Genomic DNA, 14,315 nt, shown 5'->3' with positions numbered 1-14,315 from the left:
TACGTTAAATTGAACTATGGGAGCAAAACTAAAGGACATGAGTTCAAACTTGTAAATGGTCATTTTAGGATTGATTTCAGGAAATTCTTCTTTACACAGAGCGTGATCAACATGTGGAATAAACTTTCAGATTGAGTAGTGGAGGCAAAAACCCTGGAATAATTAAACAATTGTTTGCCATAATTGGATCTCTCTGAGTGGATGATGAAGATGGGCCAAATGGCCGTCCTCATCTGTAATTCTCCTGTGAGCACCAAAAGGACAGTGGCCACTGTGGTCAGTGATGAAGCAATGGCGTCTCCACTGACCGCGAAGATAGCTGCCCACAAAGATCTGCCAATCTCGATTTCAGCTCCCCTGACATGAGTTTGAACCTGGCGCCGAATCAAGCGAATCTCCAGCATCCAGCAACAGTGATGTCATCATGGAGGCTAAGCAGCCAATCACATTGAATAATTCTCACAGACAGCAAACCAGGAAATAAAATGCACAGATTTTATAATTTACTTTTTATAAATTTTACAGAAAGCAAAATAAAGATTGGGACTTACACATGGGATTAAGGTAGAAACTGAAATATCATAAACAAACTTCAAGAAAATAATTTAAAATTATTGTTTTCAAAACTATGTTATTCTTACCATATTTAATGGAAAAATTTGATATTCCACAAATATGACATTAGTTTTTTAGGGCCCGAACAGCTGTTCAGCAGTCAATATGCCATTAAAAACCTAGTTATATCTCTTCCAACAATTTGGGGACGGGGGCGAGGGTGGGTTAACAGTGATATTCCAGCATAATAGGGGAAGTTTTCATCCTTCAGTGTGATTTGAATTGATTGCCGGCTCGGGGGAGTTCCACAGTGCAACCTGTGGCAGAACAAGGAATGGCTGAGCGCAACTTTGGCATTTTCGAGTTCATCTGTGCATGCCCTAACTCCAGAGATTGCTGTCACTTTCAGAGGATTATTTACGGCGAACGCTAACAGATTCGCTGTCATTACCACCTCAAAATCCAGGCCATTACTCCTCTCAGAGGTGTTTGTCGGACATCACTGGTGCAGATTGGTGGTTGCATTTGACTACATAACAGTCACTGCATTGATGAGGTAATTCATTGTGTTAAGTGCTTTGAGATATTTTTCCTTGATAAGAAGCTATATAGATGCAGGTATTATTAAAATGATAACAGGCTATGAAGATTGCAATCGTTACCACTGGAAAGTAACTGTTCCTTTCCTTTGGTGCAAAGTTATTTTCCAATTGTTTCCAGTTTATGTTAAAATGATTAACGCTTGTTACCTGTCAATCTCCCATTGTGTTGTTTACAAGGAATCAAGATTAAATGCCGTCTTCGGGTGATACAAGTTTAGAGGGCAGTGGTTAATTAGACTAGAGCGTGCAGACAGAATTCCATCCCCATTATAAAGTCACAGGATCTGAAATTCGGTAAGACCCTGTTTGGTGGCGGTAACTGAAACTACCGGATTGTTGTAAAAACCAATCTGGTTCACTGATGGCCTTTAGGGAAGGAAATCTGCCGTCCTTACCCGGTCTGGCCGATATGTGACTCCAGACCCACAGCAATGTTATTGACTCTTAACTGCCCTCTGAAATAGCCTCGCGAGCCACTCGGTTGTATAAGGCAGCTCACCACCACCTTCTTGAGGGCAATTTGAGATGGGCGATAAATGATGGCCTTGTCAGTGACGCCCACATCCCGTGAATGAATACATTTTCTTTAAGTACCTTGTTGCGATAACTTCATCAGTAGATGAAGCAAGACAAAGAATAAAGTCTGAAAACTATTTACATCAGATAATCCCTACAAACAACAACTTGCATTTATATATCACCTTTGGTTTCCGGTTAAGCAACACCTTGATTTAAGCACACCTCTTTGAGCAAGCTTTTGGTCACCTGCGCTAATTTGTACTTATGCGGCTCGGTGTCAAATTTTTATCGCTTAACACTCCTGTGAAGCACCTTGGGATGTTTCACTACGTTAAAGACGCTATATAAATAAAAGTTGTTGTTGTTGTTGATAACGTAGTAAAATGGCAAAGCATTAGAGCAAGGCCCATACCTCTGCATGATTGGTCATTGAGAGGACCGTCAGATTTAAAGGGATGCTTTCGCTGCCTGAACAGGTCGGAAGAATCTCTGTAGTCTGGTCCAGACCACGTGTCATGCATAGTTGCAGCCTGCTGTGCCCTGCACAACTTCACCATTCCAAAGGGGCTGTCAATGCTAATATATTACCCCCAACCCTGTAAACTTTTATCTTGTGCAGTAACCTTTCATGTGGCGCCTTTTCAAATGTCTTCTGGAAGTCCAAATACACCACATCCACTGGTTCCCCTTTATCCACCCTGTTCGTTACATCCTCAAAGAACTCCAGCAAATTTGTCAAACATGACTTCCCCTTCATAAATCCATGCTGACTTTGCCTGACCTGACCGAATTTTGCTTTTCCAAATGTCCTGCTACTGCATCTTTGATAATGGACTCCAGCATTTTCCCAACCACAGATGTTAGGCTAACTGGTCTATAGTTTCCTGCTTTTTGTCTGCCTCCTTTTTTAAATAGGAGGCAGACAAAACATGACCGACAAAACATTTTAAACATTAAACACAAAAAGTTAGCATGCAGGTACAGCAAGTAATCAGGAAGGGAAATGGAACATTGGCCTTTATTGCAAGGGGGATGAAGTATAAAAGTACGGAAGTCCTGCTACAACTCTAAAGGGCATTGGTGAGGGCACACCTAGAGTACTGCGTACAATTTTGATCTCCTTATTTAAGGAAAGATATATTTGCATTGGAGGCAGTTCAGAGAAGGTTCACGAGGTTGATTCCTGAGATGAAAGGGTTGTCTTATGTGAAAAGATTGAGCAGATTGGACCTATACTCATTGGAGTTTAGACGAATGAGAGGTGATCTTATTGAAACATCTAAGATTCTGAGGGGGCTTGACAGGGTAGATACAGAGAGTATGTTTCCGCTCATGGGGGAATCTAGAACTAGGGGCCATAGTTTCAGAATAAGATGGAAATGAGGAGGGATTTTTTTTCTCTCAGAGGGTCGTGAATCTGTGGAATTCTCTACCCCAGAGAGCTGTAGAGGCTGGATCATTGAATATATTCAAGGCGGAGATAGACAGTTTTTTGAATGATAAGGGAGTAAAGGGTTATGGGGGAGCGGACAGGGAAGTGCAGTTGAGGCCAGGATCAGATCAGCCATGATCTTATTGAATGGCAGAGCAGGCTCAATGGGCCATATGGCCTACTCCTGCTCTAATTTCTTATGTTCATATGTTAGAGACGAAAAAAAAAATTGATACTTCCAGGGTCAGCTAAAGTTTGAGTTCACTGTGGAATGGGATATTAGCAAGTCTTCATCAATAAAGCAATAAATGTTTGCTGAAATAAAACTCTGGTGCTTAACAATACTTTTAGAATTAGAATAAATTGAAGAGATAGAGAGGGGCTGCTTAGTGAATTCAGAGTTTGATCTCCATAAAATGCTATCTACAAACAAGTCTGCATCTGGAGTGATCGTCTGAAGTTAAAAGCCAGAAAAAGCTTATGTAATGTATTTGCTTCATGGGTTTCTGCTTAAGAATTCATAGCAACACATTGCTATTAAGAACTAGTTGGTTTATTTACAAAGGTTTAACAATCACACTACACATTACCAGTTCATCCACTCAGCTCACAACTGCATACCTCATCGTGGATGACCTAAACCCAACTGGCTGGGGTTTTATTGAGTCTTGTGAACATCACGTGACTGGCTAAACCACTCACAATGCAACAGCTCTACAAACCTGTGAGCATACTCACCGGTGCATACATTACAGTTTTGAGAGACATTGTCTCGTTCCCATATTTGGAAGATATGCCACTCTATAGCAGGGAATACTCTTGGGGTAAAGACAGATGACCTGAATTTCCACACGGTGAGATGCACTCCTTCTACACCAATGGCAAAAGACTTATGTCCGCCAATGGTCTGGAGAGGTATGCACGTGAGAATTTCCTGATTCCTCTTACATGCATATCCATTGGAGCAGTGATTGGCGCATCGCCAGTTGTAACACGGGAATAATCTGTTGGGGTGCAGTATTTAAAAAGCCAGTTCTGGCTGAAGATTGCAGCAGTAGGCTGGAGGAGCAGGAGGTAAGGAAGGAACAGTGCAGGTCTCAGTTGTCAGCAAAGGAAAATGTTGCAACTCCATTTGAATTTGCAGTTAAATGCCACCCGTGTTGCGCTTAGGGACCAGGCTGTGCCTTTGCCTCCGTAGAAGCAGGTTGCAGCACTGCTGGCACGAGGGAAGAAATTAGATAGCACCCTGCATAACTGCCTTCAAGACCACAGTGAGCGTGCATGCATGCTGCTGTCTCTCGGGTCTTTTAGGATCTGATAGCTAACAGTAAAGAAAAACTTGGATTTATTCACAACCACCGGACAGCTAATGAAGTACTGTTGCAATGTAGGAAATGTTTTACAGCTAATGAAGTACTGTTGCAATGTAGGAAATGCAGCACCAGGCAATTTGCGCACAGCAAGCTCCCACAAAGAGCAATGTGATAACGACCAGATAATCTGTTTTTGTTATGTTGATTGAGGGATAAATATTGGCCAAGACACCGGGGAGAAATCCCCCGCTCTTCTTCGAAATAGTGCCACGGGATCTTTTATGTCTACCTGAGAGAGCAGACGGGGCCTCGGTTTAACGTCTCATCTGAAATACGGCACCTCCGACAGTGTAGCGCTCCCTCAGCACTGCACTGGAGTGTCAACCTAAATATTTTGTACTCCAGTCTCTGAAGTGGGACTTGAACCCACAACTTTCTGACTCAGAGGCCAGTGTGCTACCCACTGAGCCACAGCTGACTCACAGCAAACAGCAATCCTGCTGATTAGTGAGGATACAGTTGCAGAGGCCAGTGGCATGGCGATGGCAGGAGCCCATCTGCCTGATCCTGCCCTCTGTCAGGACAGCGGCATGTGTCCAGGGGCACGTGTCCAGGCCCCTGGCCTGCCCCCTCAGAGCACCGCGTCGGTAATACGTGAGAGATGACACCACGATGTTGCCGGCAACATATCCCTGCCAGGAGCAGGCTGCCACAGGAAAAGGGCCAACTGAGTCCCATGAGCCTATTGTAGAACATGAGCAGCCAACGAGCTCATGATACTGCCCCTTGGGTCGCACCGAGGAGAAGCATTAGTAAAGGTGAAAAAAGCTATGTTTCACCACCGAGCAGTGCTAGGAAAGAGTAGCTTGGCTTGTGTTCAACTTGAACTTTATTGTAATAAAATGGAATGTGCACTATCATGCTTTGTTATTCATGGAGCTTACAAGCAGGTACTGCAGGGAAGTGAATGGCCAGAGTCATCATCTGGACTATTTTCGATCACCTAGATGGGTCAGAGAGGAATTTCCAAAATGTCTTTCCCCAAATTGGCCTGGATTTTTATCCATTTTTTTTTTGCTTCTCCCAGGAGATGACATGGTTTGGGGTGGGGTGGCGTATATATGTTGTGATACACAAGGTATCACCATTATGTGGGACAGGCTCGATTGGCCAGATGGTCTTTACCTGTCCGTCATTGATCGTATGTTCGTATATTCGTCATACAGGAAAGGGGGCACTTATTTGGTGCTGACATATTCATTCGGGTGGTGATTTAATGTTGGGGCAAAGAAGACTGGTATGTCTTAGGATTATGATTAGGGTTAGGTTGTTATGGTCGAGAATGGTTACTGGACTGAGGGAATGTTATTTTCTTGGAAAGTGGGGGGTTGGTGGGAAAGAAGGTAAGTCTCTGGTGTCAAAAATAGACAATGTTACACAGAAGAGACAACATCAGCGATGAGATGGTCTCCGGTGCCCCTTGCAGCAGTCACGGAGGGGGTCCTCTGAGTGCAGGTCATCGTGATGCCCCCCTTCAAATAGTTCTCCTCCGGGGAAGCTAGGGTTGCCTCGCCAGCAATGTTAATGGATTGGCTAACTAATAGAAAACAGAGAGTCAGGATAAATGGTTCATTCTCGGGTTGGCAATCAGTAACTAGTGGGGTGCTGCAGGGATCAGTGCTGGGACCCCAACTATTTACAATCTATATTAACGACTTGAATGAAGGGACTGAGTGTAATGTAGCCAAGTTTGCTGATGATACAAAGATGGGAGGAAAAGCAATGTGTGAGGAGGACACAAAAAATCTACAAAAGGACATAGACAGGCTAAGTGAGTGGGCAAACATTTTGCAGATGGAGTATAATGTTGGAAAGTGTGGGGTCATGCACTTTGGCAGAAAAAAATCAAATAGCAAGTTATTATTTCAATGTTGAAAGATTGTAAATTGCGGCAGTACAGCGGGACCTGGGGGTATTTGTGCATGAAACACAAAAGGATAGTATGCAGGTACAGCAAGTGATCAGGAAGGCCAATGGAATCTTGGAGTATAAAAGCAGGGAAGTCTGGCTACAGTTGTACAGGGTATTGGTGAGGGCGCACTTGGAATATTGCATGCAGTTTTGGTTTCTATATTTATGAAAGGATATACTTGCTTTGGAGGCAGTTCAGAGAAGGTTCACTAGGTTAATTCTAGAGATGAGGGGGTTGACTTATGAGGAAAGGTTGAGTAGGTTGGGTCTCTACTCATTGGAATTCAGAAGAATGAGAGGTGATCTTATCGAAATGTATAAGATTATGAGGGAGCTTGACAAGGTGGATGCAGAGAGGATGTTTCCACTGATAGGGGAGACTAGAACTAGGGGGCACAATCTTAGAATAAGGGGCCACCCATTTAAAATTGAGATGAGGAAAAATTTATTCTCTCAGAGGGGTGAAAATCTGTGGAATTCGCTGCCTCAGAGAGCTGTGGAAGCTAGGACATTGAATAAGTTTAAGACAGAAATAGACAGTTTCTTAACCGCTAAGGGAATAAGGGGTTATGGGGAGCGGACGGGAAAGTGGACCTGAGTCCATGATTGGTTCAGCCATGATCGTATTAAATGGCGGAGCAGGCTTGAAGGGCCGTATGTCCTACTCCTGCTCCAATTTCTTATGTTCTTATGTTCGTATGTCCGAGGACACCCAGATCCCTCTGTACTGCAGCATTCTGTAGTCTCTCTCCATTTAAATAATATTTTGCTTTTCGATTCTTCCTCCCAAAGTGAATAACCTCACACTTTCCCACATTATACTCCATCTGCTAAATTTTTGCCCACTCACTTAACAATCCCTTTGCAGATTCTTTGTGTTCGCCTCACAGTTAGCTTTCCCACCTATCTCTGTAACGTCAGCAAATTTGGATCAAAGTAAAAGATGCATTAATTTGAAATTGGGCAGTCATCAGATCAATCAGCATTCGACCCTGACCCAATTTCCTTTCCTGTACAAGTTTAAGAAGGTAAATGTGTTTCTATATATCCTCTATACAGAGAACTACACCTGTTTAATGGAAACGGTGCAGAGATAAACATAAATGATGCCATCTCTTTGCCTCTGCTAAAGTCCACTAACTGAAAGTGTGCTGTGGATAAGGTGATAATGCGACTGCTTCTATAACGTAGATGTTGAAATTATTGTTTATATTGTTTGACAATTTAGATTTAACTATTTTCTACAGAGGATGGTAAATATCACAGAAGGAGGCCATTCGGCCCATCATGCCTGTGCCAGCTCTTTGACAGAATGATCCAATTAGTCCCATCCCCCGCTCCTTCCCTATGGTCCTGCAACTTTCTCCACTTCAAATATTTATTCAATGCCCTTTTGAAAATCACTATTGGATCTGCTTCCACCACCATTTTAGGCAGCACATTCCATCATAATAACTCACTGCGTAATAAAATTTGTCCTCATCTCATCTCTGGCTCGTTTCCAATCACCTAAAATCTGTGTCCATTAGCTATTGGCCCTTCTGTCAGTGGAAACAGTTTCACTCATATTTACTCTATCAAAACCCTGCATTCTTTCGAATGCCTCTATTAAATCTATCCTTAACCTTCTCTGCTCTGGCAGCTGTGGCTCAGGCACCTCGGAGTCAGAAGGTTGAGGGTTCAACTCCCACTCCGGGGACTTGAGCAAATAAATCTTGGCTGACACTCCAGTACAGTGCTGGGAGAGTGCCACACTGTTGGAGGTGCCGTCTTTCAGATGAGACATTCAACCGAGGCCCCGTCTGCTCTCTCAGGTGGATGTAAAAGATCCCAGGGCAATATTTCAAAGAAGAGCAGGGGAGTTAGCCCCGGTGTCCTGGGGCCAATATTTATCCCTCAATCAACATGACAAAAACAGATTATCTGGTCATTATCACATTGCTGTTTGCAGGAGCTTGCTGTGCACAAATTGGCTGCCACGTTTCTCACATTACAGCAGTGACTGCACTTCAAAAGTACTTCATTGGCTGTAAAGCGTTTTGAGACGTCCAGTGGTCGTGAATGGCGCTATATAAATGCAAGTCTTTCTTTAAGGAGAACATATGTGGAATAGACTGCCCAGAAAGGTATTGGAAGTGGATAGTGTCAGCAAGGTTCAAAGGGAACTGGATAGATTTGAGAAGTGTGAGAGATGTAAGGGTTAAATGCCCTCAGCTGTGCATCTGCGACATCAGGTCTCCTTATGTTACCCAGAGATTTCCTGGGGATCTTTCGCAGGTGGACACAGCCAACCTGGTCAATATCAGGCGCTACCTTGATGGTGAGGCAGGAGGGGACCGTAACTCCTGCCCCAGCTCCTTATGGCAGATGGAGATTAATGTTGGAAAGTGTGAGGTCATGCACTTTGGCAGAAAAAATGGAAGAGCAAGTTATTATTTAAATGGAGAAAACAATTGCAAAGTGCTGCAGTACAGCAGGACCTGGAGGTACTTGTGCATCAAATACAAAATGTTAGTATGCAGGTACAGCAAGTGATCAGGACGGCCAATGGAACCTTGGCCTTTATTGCAAAAGGGATGGAGTATAAAAGCATGGAAGTCTTGCTACAGTTATTAGTATTAGTATTAGGTAGGGATATTGGTGAGGCCACACCTGAAATACTGCGTGCAGTTTTGGTTTCCATATTTTCGAAAGAATATACTTGCTTTGGAGGCAGTTCAGAGAAGGTTCACTCGATTGATTCCGGGGATGAGGGGGTTGACTTATGAGGAAAGGTTGAGTAGGTTGGGCCTCTACTCATTGGAATTCAGAAGAATGAGAGGTGAGCTTATCGAAATGTATAAGATTATGAGGGGGCTTGACAAGGTGGATGCAGAGAGAATGTTTCCACTGATGGAGGAGACTAGAACTAGAGGGCATGATCTTAGAATAAGGGACCACCCATTTAAACAGAGATGAGGAGAAATTTTGACTCTAACTGCCTCAGAGAGCTGTGGAAGCTGGGACATTGAATAAATTTAAGACAGTAATAGACAGCTTCTTAAATGATAAGGGGATAAGGGGTTATGGGGAGCGGGCGGGAAAATGGAGCTGAGTCCATGATCAGATCAGCCATGATCTTATTGAATGACGGAGTAGGCTTGAGGGGCCGTATGGCCTACTCCTGTTCCTATTTCTTATGTTCTTATGTTCTTAAAAATGGGCGTTAAAAAAGGGTTTTCAGATCGCCAGCTTCTCGGCCATTCTCAAAACACCTAGTTTATATTTTTGAAAATGGGCGTTACAGTGAGCGATATCAAATGGGCGGTAGCTTTAAATTTTTCTGACCTTCTGCCGTAAAGTGTGGCCGTCCTTAGCAGCGGCATGGCAACGCTCGATTCCCGCGATTCAGGAGGTCAAGGGTCATCATGACATGCGCAGAAGAGGAGACAGAGAGAGAGGGGGCTGAGAGGAACTGAAAGTGTGTTTGGCTGTGGTGTGTGCTTGTTTGGCTGTTGTGGAAGGCATGAGGCAGGTTCACCAGCAGCAAAAAGCCTACTAAGCACCAAGAACATAGTTGGCAGCGAGTTTTTGACCAACAAATAACATTAACATGGAAGGGATGGAGGAGGCCCTGGAGCTGGTAGTCAGGAACGCAAGTGGCAGAGGGCTCCCAGTGGTCCTGGAGCGCTGCACTGCACCCCAAGGTGCTGCACCCCCATTGCCAACCACACATGAGAGCCAGGAGCAACATCTTGCAACTGGCTAGGAGCACGTTCCCACTTTGGGACCGTCCTCTCCCATATCCATCCAAGCTGCGGTTCGGCCATCATCCCCCCCCCCCCCCATGAAGCATCGCCTGAGGAGCTCCTCGGCCAGGCGGCTTGGAGTCAGGAAGGGAAGAGGAAGGGGCAGAGGTGGGGAGGAGAAGTGGGGGGAGGGGGAGGTGCAGGGAGGGTTGGTTAGTACAGCAATACTGATGATTTCAGACTAATGTTCGGTTTAAATGTTTTTTATTTAATAAAACCTTGCAGCACATTGGCTCAGATAGCTGCACCATTACACGCTGGAGATTCCTTAACATCAAAGGATATAATCACACTTAACTTCAATCAACTTAAACCTTAACTTTCACCAAGGTGATGCCCACCTTTGATGTATGACCTGCACACCCAGCAGTGTGTCAGCCTTGTAAATAACACCAACATTCTTTCAGGCAAAGCGATCATTGATGAGCTCCTGACGTAAGGCTCTTGCAGCTATTATGCCACCTTGGGCCCTTTCATGCGGTCTACAGGGGGGGGCGGGGGCATCAGCCTGATTGTTTGGGCCGATGTCAGCATCTGCCTCCTCGTCCTCCTCTTCCTCTCTCTGGTGAGGTGGACTGTCAGACTCATCAGGCAATTCTGTCCCCTCCTGATAGCCAAGTTGTGTAGCACGGAGCACACCACCATGAATGGAGCTACCTGCTCAGGATGGTATTGAAGCTCGCCTCCCGAGTGGTCCAGGCATCTAAAGCGTTGCTTCAGCACTCTAATGGTTTTCTCCACGATATTGCTAGTTGCTCTGTGGCTCTCATTGTATCGCCTCTCGGCTTCGGTGTGGGTGTCATGCAGAGGGGTCATCAGCCAGGTGGCGAGGCCGTATCCTTTGTCACCAAGCATCCAGCATTGACCTTGTGGCTGAATGTTAAACAAGTCAGATACAGTGCTCTCACGCAGGATGTGAGCATCATGGATGCTGCCTGGAAATTGGGCATTCACTGCCAGTATAATTTGCTGGTGGTCGACAACCAGTTGGACATTCAGGGAGTGGAATCCCTTGTGGTTCCTGTAAACCTCAGCATCTTGAAAAGGTGCCTGCATCGCAATGTGCGTACAATCTATTGCTCCCTGCACCTTGGAGAAGTTTGCAATTCTGGAGAATCCTGGCGCCTTCTCACTTTGTGCCTCCCTGGTCATAGGGAAGCTGATCAAGTCCCTCCTGCATGTGGACAGGGCTTCAGTGACCTGTCTAATGCAGCGATGTGTGGCATGCTGAGAAAGTCCGCAAATGTCGCCAGCTGTGGCCTGAAAAGAACCCGAGGTGTAGAACGACAGTGCCGCAGTGACTTTGACCTCGACGGACAGTGCAGTACTGATGGTGCTGGCAGGCTGCAGATCTGCCCTTTTCAGCTGGCATACCTCAGTGATAACCTCTTTGTGGAAGTGCACTCTCCGAAGGCAGGTGGTGTTGGGCAAGTCGAGGTAAGAATGCTTCTCCCTGTACTTGCAGGGGATGTAACGTCTGGTCCTCCTCATCTGTCTGTCACTTCATACATTGGGCACATAATGCAGTGGAGCGTTCCTTCTGCGATGTCGAGTCTGCTGCATGTATTTGGTCACCAAGAGAGGGTGAGAAAGGACAGGCCCCCATTGCAGGAGCTCTCTGTTTTCCACCGATTGCTCACAAACAAGGAATGTCCCGATGAACACACCTCTTCAATTCCAATCGGTCACAGTGTGGTCAAGATGTTTGTAGAGATGTTCACATCAACTACAACGACCTGCAGAGTACATCCGAACTCCGCCGAGGTTGAAGCACAGCAGCCTTTTAAAGGACACGGCATGTGATCTACAACATGGCGTCCATAACGTTGTGATTCGTTCCGGTTAGTTCCACTTTTTGTGGGCGGTTTTTTGAGCGAGCGATACCGGGTGGCCGATATGTGTGTGAGGTGGTGAAATGGCCGCTAGTTTGGGTAAATTTGCTCTTTACGACAAAATACAGTGGGCGGGTGTTAATATTGAATTTCGGTGTTAATTCCATGCGGAAGGTAACGCTGGGCGATATTATGAGCGTTGAATTCGGCCATTCCGCTGATTCCGCCCAAAAAAAGTGGCCGGGTGGTCATATATTTTCTCGGCATTAACCACATGGGGAAAGTAACACTCGGCGACAAGTTTCCAAAAAATGCCTGTCAGTTTCCATTTTGTGCCAAAATGGGCGATATATGGGCGTTATACGTCATTTCAGCAGTAAAATGGGCGTTAAGTGGGAGTTTATCAGGCAAAAAAAGTGGAGGTTCTAGCCCCATGTTCATGTTGTACAAGTTCAATAACTTTCAAAGTGTCCAGATTATATACATGTATTACATAGAATGTACATTACAGAAACAGGCCATTGGGCCCAACAGGTCCATGCCAGTGTCCACACAAGCCGCCACCCACCCTACTTCATCTCACCCTATCAGCATAACCTTCTACTCCTTTCTCCCTCATGTGTTTATCCAGCTTCCCCTTAAAGGCATCTGTGCTATTCACCTCAGTTACTGCTTGTGGAAGCGAGTTCCACATTCTACCCACGCTCTGGATAAAAAAAGTTTCTCTTAAATTCCCGACTGATTTTATTGGGGGCTATCTTATAGTCTTGGCCCTAGTTTTGGTCTCCTCATAAGTATAAACTTCTTCTCTACATCTACCCTATAAAACCTCTTCTTAATTCCAATGGATCAAACCTTTCCGTTGACTCCAGTTATGTATATAGTTTATGGACCAAACTGTTATATACTGACTGCTCGTGACTCAATTACTGATGAAAAAATAACAACTTCAAAATGTGCAAAAAAGGTCCCCTGTTTGCAATAGAATAGTCAATTCACATAATCTGTGAGACAAAGATTTGCCAATTTGTTGTCTGTATCTGGAGTTTACCAAAATCTTGGCCAAACAATAATCTTGATTCAAGTGAATCATTTTTCACTGGCTTTGTATTTATCAGTTTTCAACTCGATCCAACCAAATTATTTAATATTGACAGGCTGTTACACTCCCTACTCTCCATCATCAGAGGCAGTCCCTCGAAATCGAGGAAGACTTGCTTCCACTCCAAAAGTGAGTTCTCAGGTGACTGTACAGTCCAATACGGGAATTACAGTCTCTGTCACAAGTGGGACAGACAGTCATTGAAGGAAAGGGTGGGTGGGACTGGTTTGCCGCACACTCCTTCCGCTGCCTGCGCTTGATTTCTGCATGCTCTCGGCGACGAGACTTGAGGTGCTCAGCACCCTCCCGGAAGCTGTTCCTCCACTTGGGGCGGTCTTTGGCCAGGGACTTCCAGGTGTCGGTGGGGATGTTGCATTTTATCAAGGAAGCTTTGAGGGTGTCCTTGAAATGTTTCTTCTGCCCACCTGGGGCTCACTTGCCGTGTAGGAGTTCCGAGTAGAGCGCTTGTTTTGGGAGTCTTGTGTCAGGCATGCGAACAATGTGGCCCGCCCAACGGAGCTGATCAAGTGTGGTCAGTGCTTCGATGCTGGGGATGTTGGCCTGATCAAGGACACTAACGTTGGTGCGTCTGTCCTCCCAGGGGATTTGCAGGATCTTGCGGAGACATCGTTGGTGATATTTCTCCAGCGATTTGAGGTGTCTACTGTATATGGTCCATGTCTCTGAGCCATACAGGAGGGCGGGTATCACTACAGCCCTGTAGACCATAAGCTTGGTGCCAAATTTGACTGTTTGTAAAAATCTAAAGCCAAATGAATTCCTAAACTAAGCATTGCTTGGTAACAAGTTCTATGTTTATCAGACTATCACTGCGATAGGACTGGATGACTGTGCTTGTATTGCCAATGCAGAATACTGTTGAACTGAGTTTACGCAATGTCGGAAATTTCCATTTTATAGATAACCATTTGTTGGTTCAAAGAAAGGGATGATTAATTTCATCCAGTTTGCGGAACAAAGGAAATAAAATTACAAAGTGCGTTCTGAGTGTATAAACAAATTGGTACAAAATTACTTTGTTCACAGTTTTGATAGAGGTATTAACCCATCAAAAAGAAAGAAAGACTTGCATTTCTATCATGCCTATCACGACCTCGGGACATCCCAGAGTGCTTTACAGCCAATGAAGCACTTTTGAAGTGTGTTCACTGTCGTAATGTAGGAAACATTTTAATTGAGC

The 14,315-nt window shown here is 44.9% G+C and overlaps 1 protein-coding gene across 1 annotated transcript in view; it reads right to left on the bottom strand.

Annotated features, from left to right (window-relative positions):
- Window positions 1–12,706, bottom strand: part of LOC139279051 (jerky protein homolog) — a 156,590-nt gene extending 143,884 nt beyond the window's left edge. Inside the window, exon 1 of the mRNA XM_070898378.1 lies at window positions 12,596–12,706. Coding sequence (XP_070754479.1) covers window positions 12,596–12,706 — 111 coding nt within the window. The remainder of the gene's footprint in view (window positions 1–12,595) is intronic.
- Window positions 12,707–14,315: the final 1,609 nt, after the last annotated feature.

Source organism: Pristiophorus japonicus, chromosome 13 (assembly GCF_044704955.1).
Source record: "Pristiophorus japonicus isolate sPriJap1 chromosome 13, sPriJap1.hap1, whole genome shotgun sequence".
In the NCBI taxonomy this organism is placed as follows: domain Eukaryota; kingdom Metazoa; phylum Chordata; class Chondrichthyes; family Pristiophoridae; genus Pristiophorus; species Pristiophorus japonicus.
Note: the sequence above shows the minus strand (reverse complement) of the source record. Positions and strands in the feature narration are given on the sequence as shown.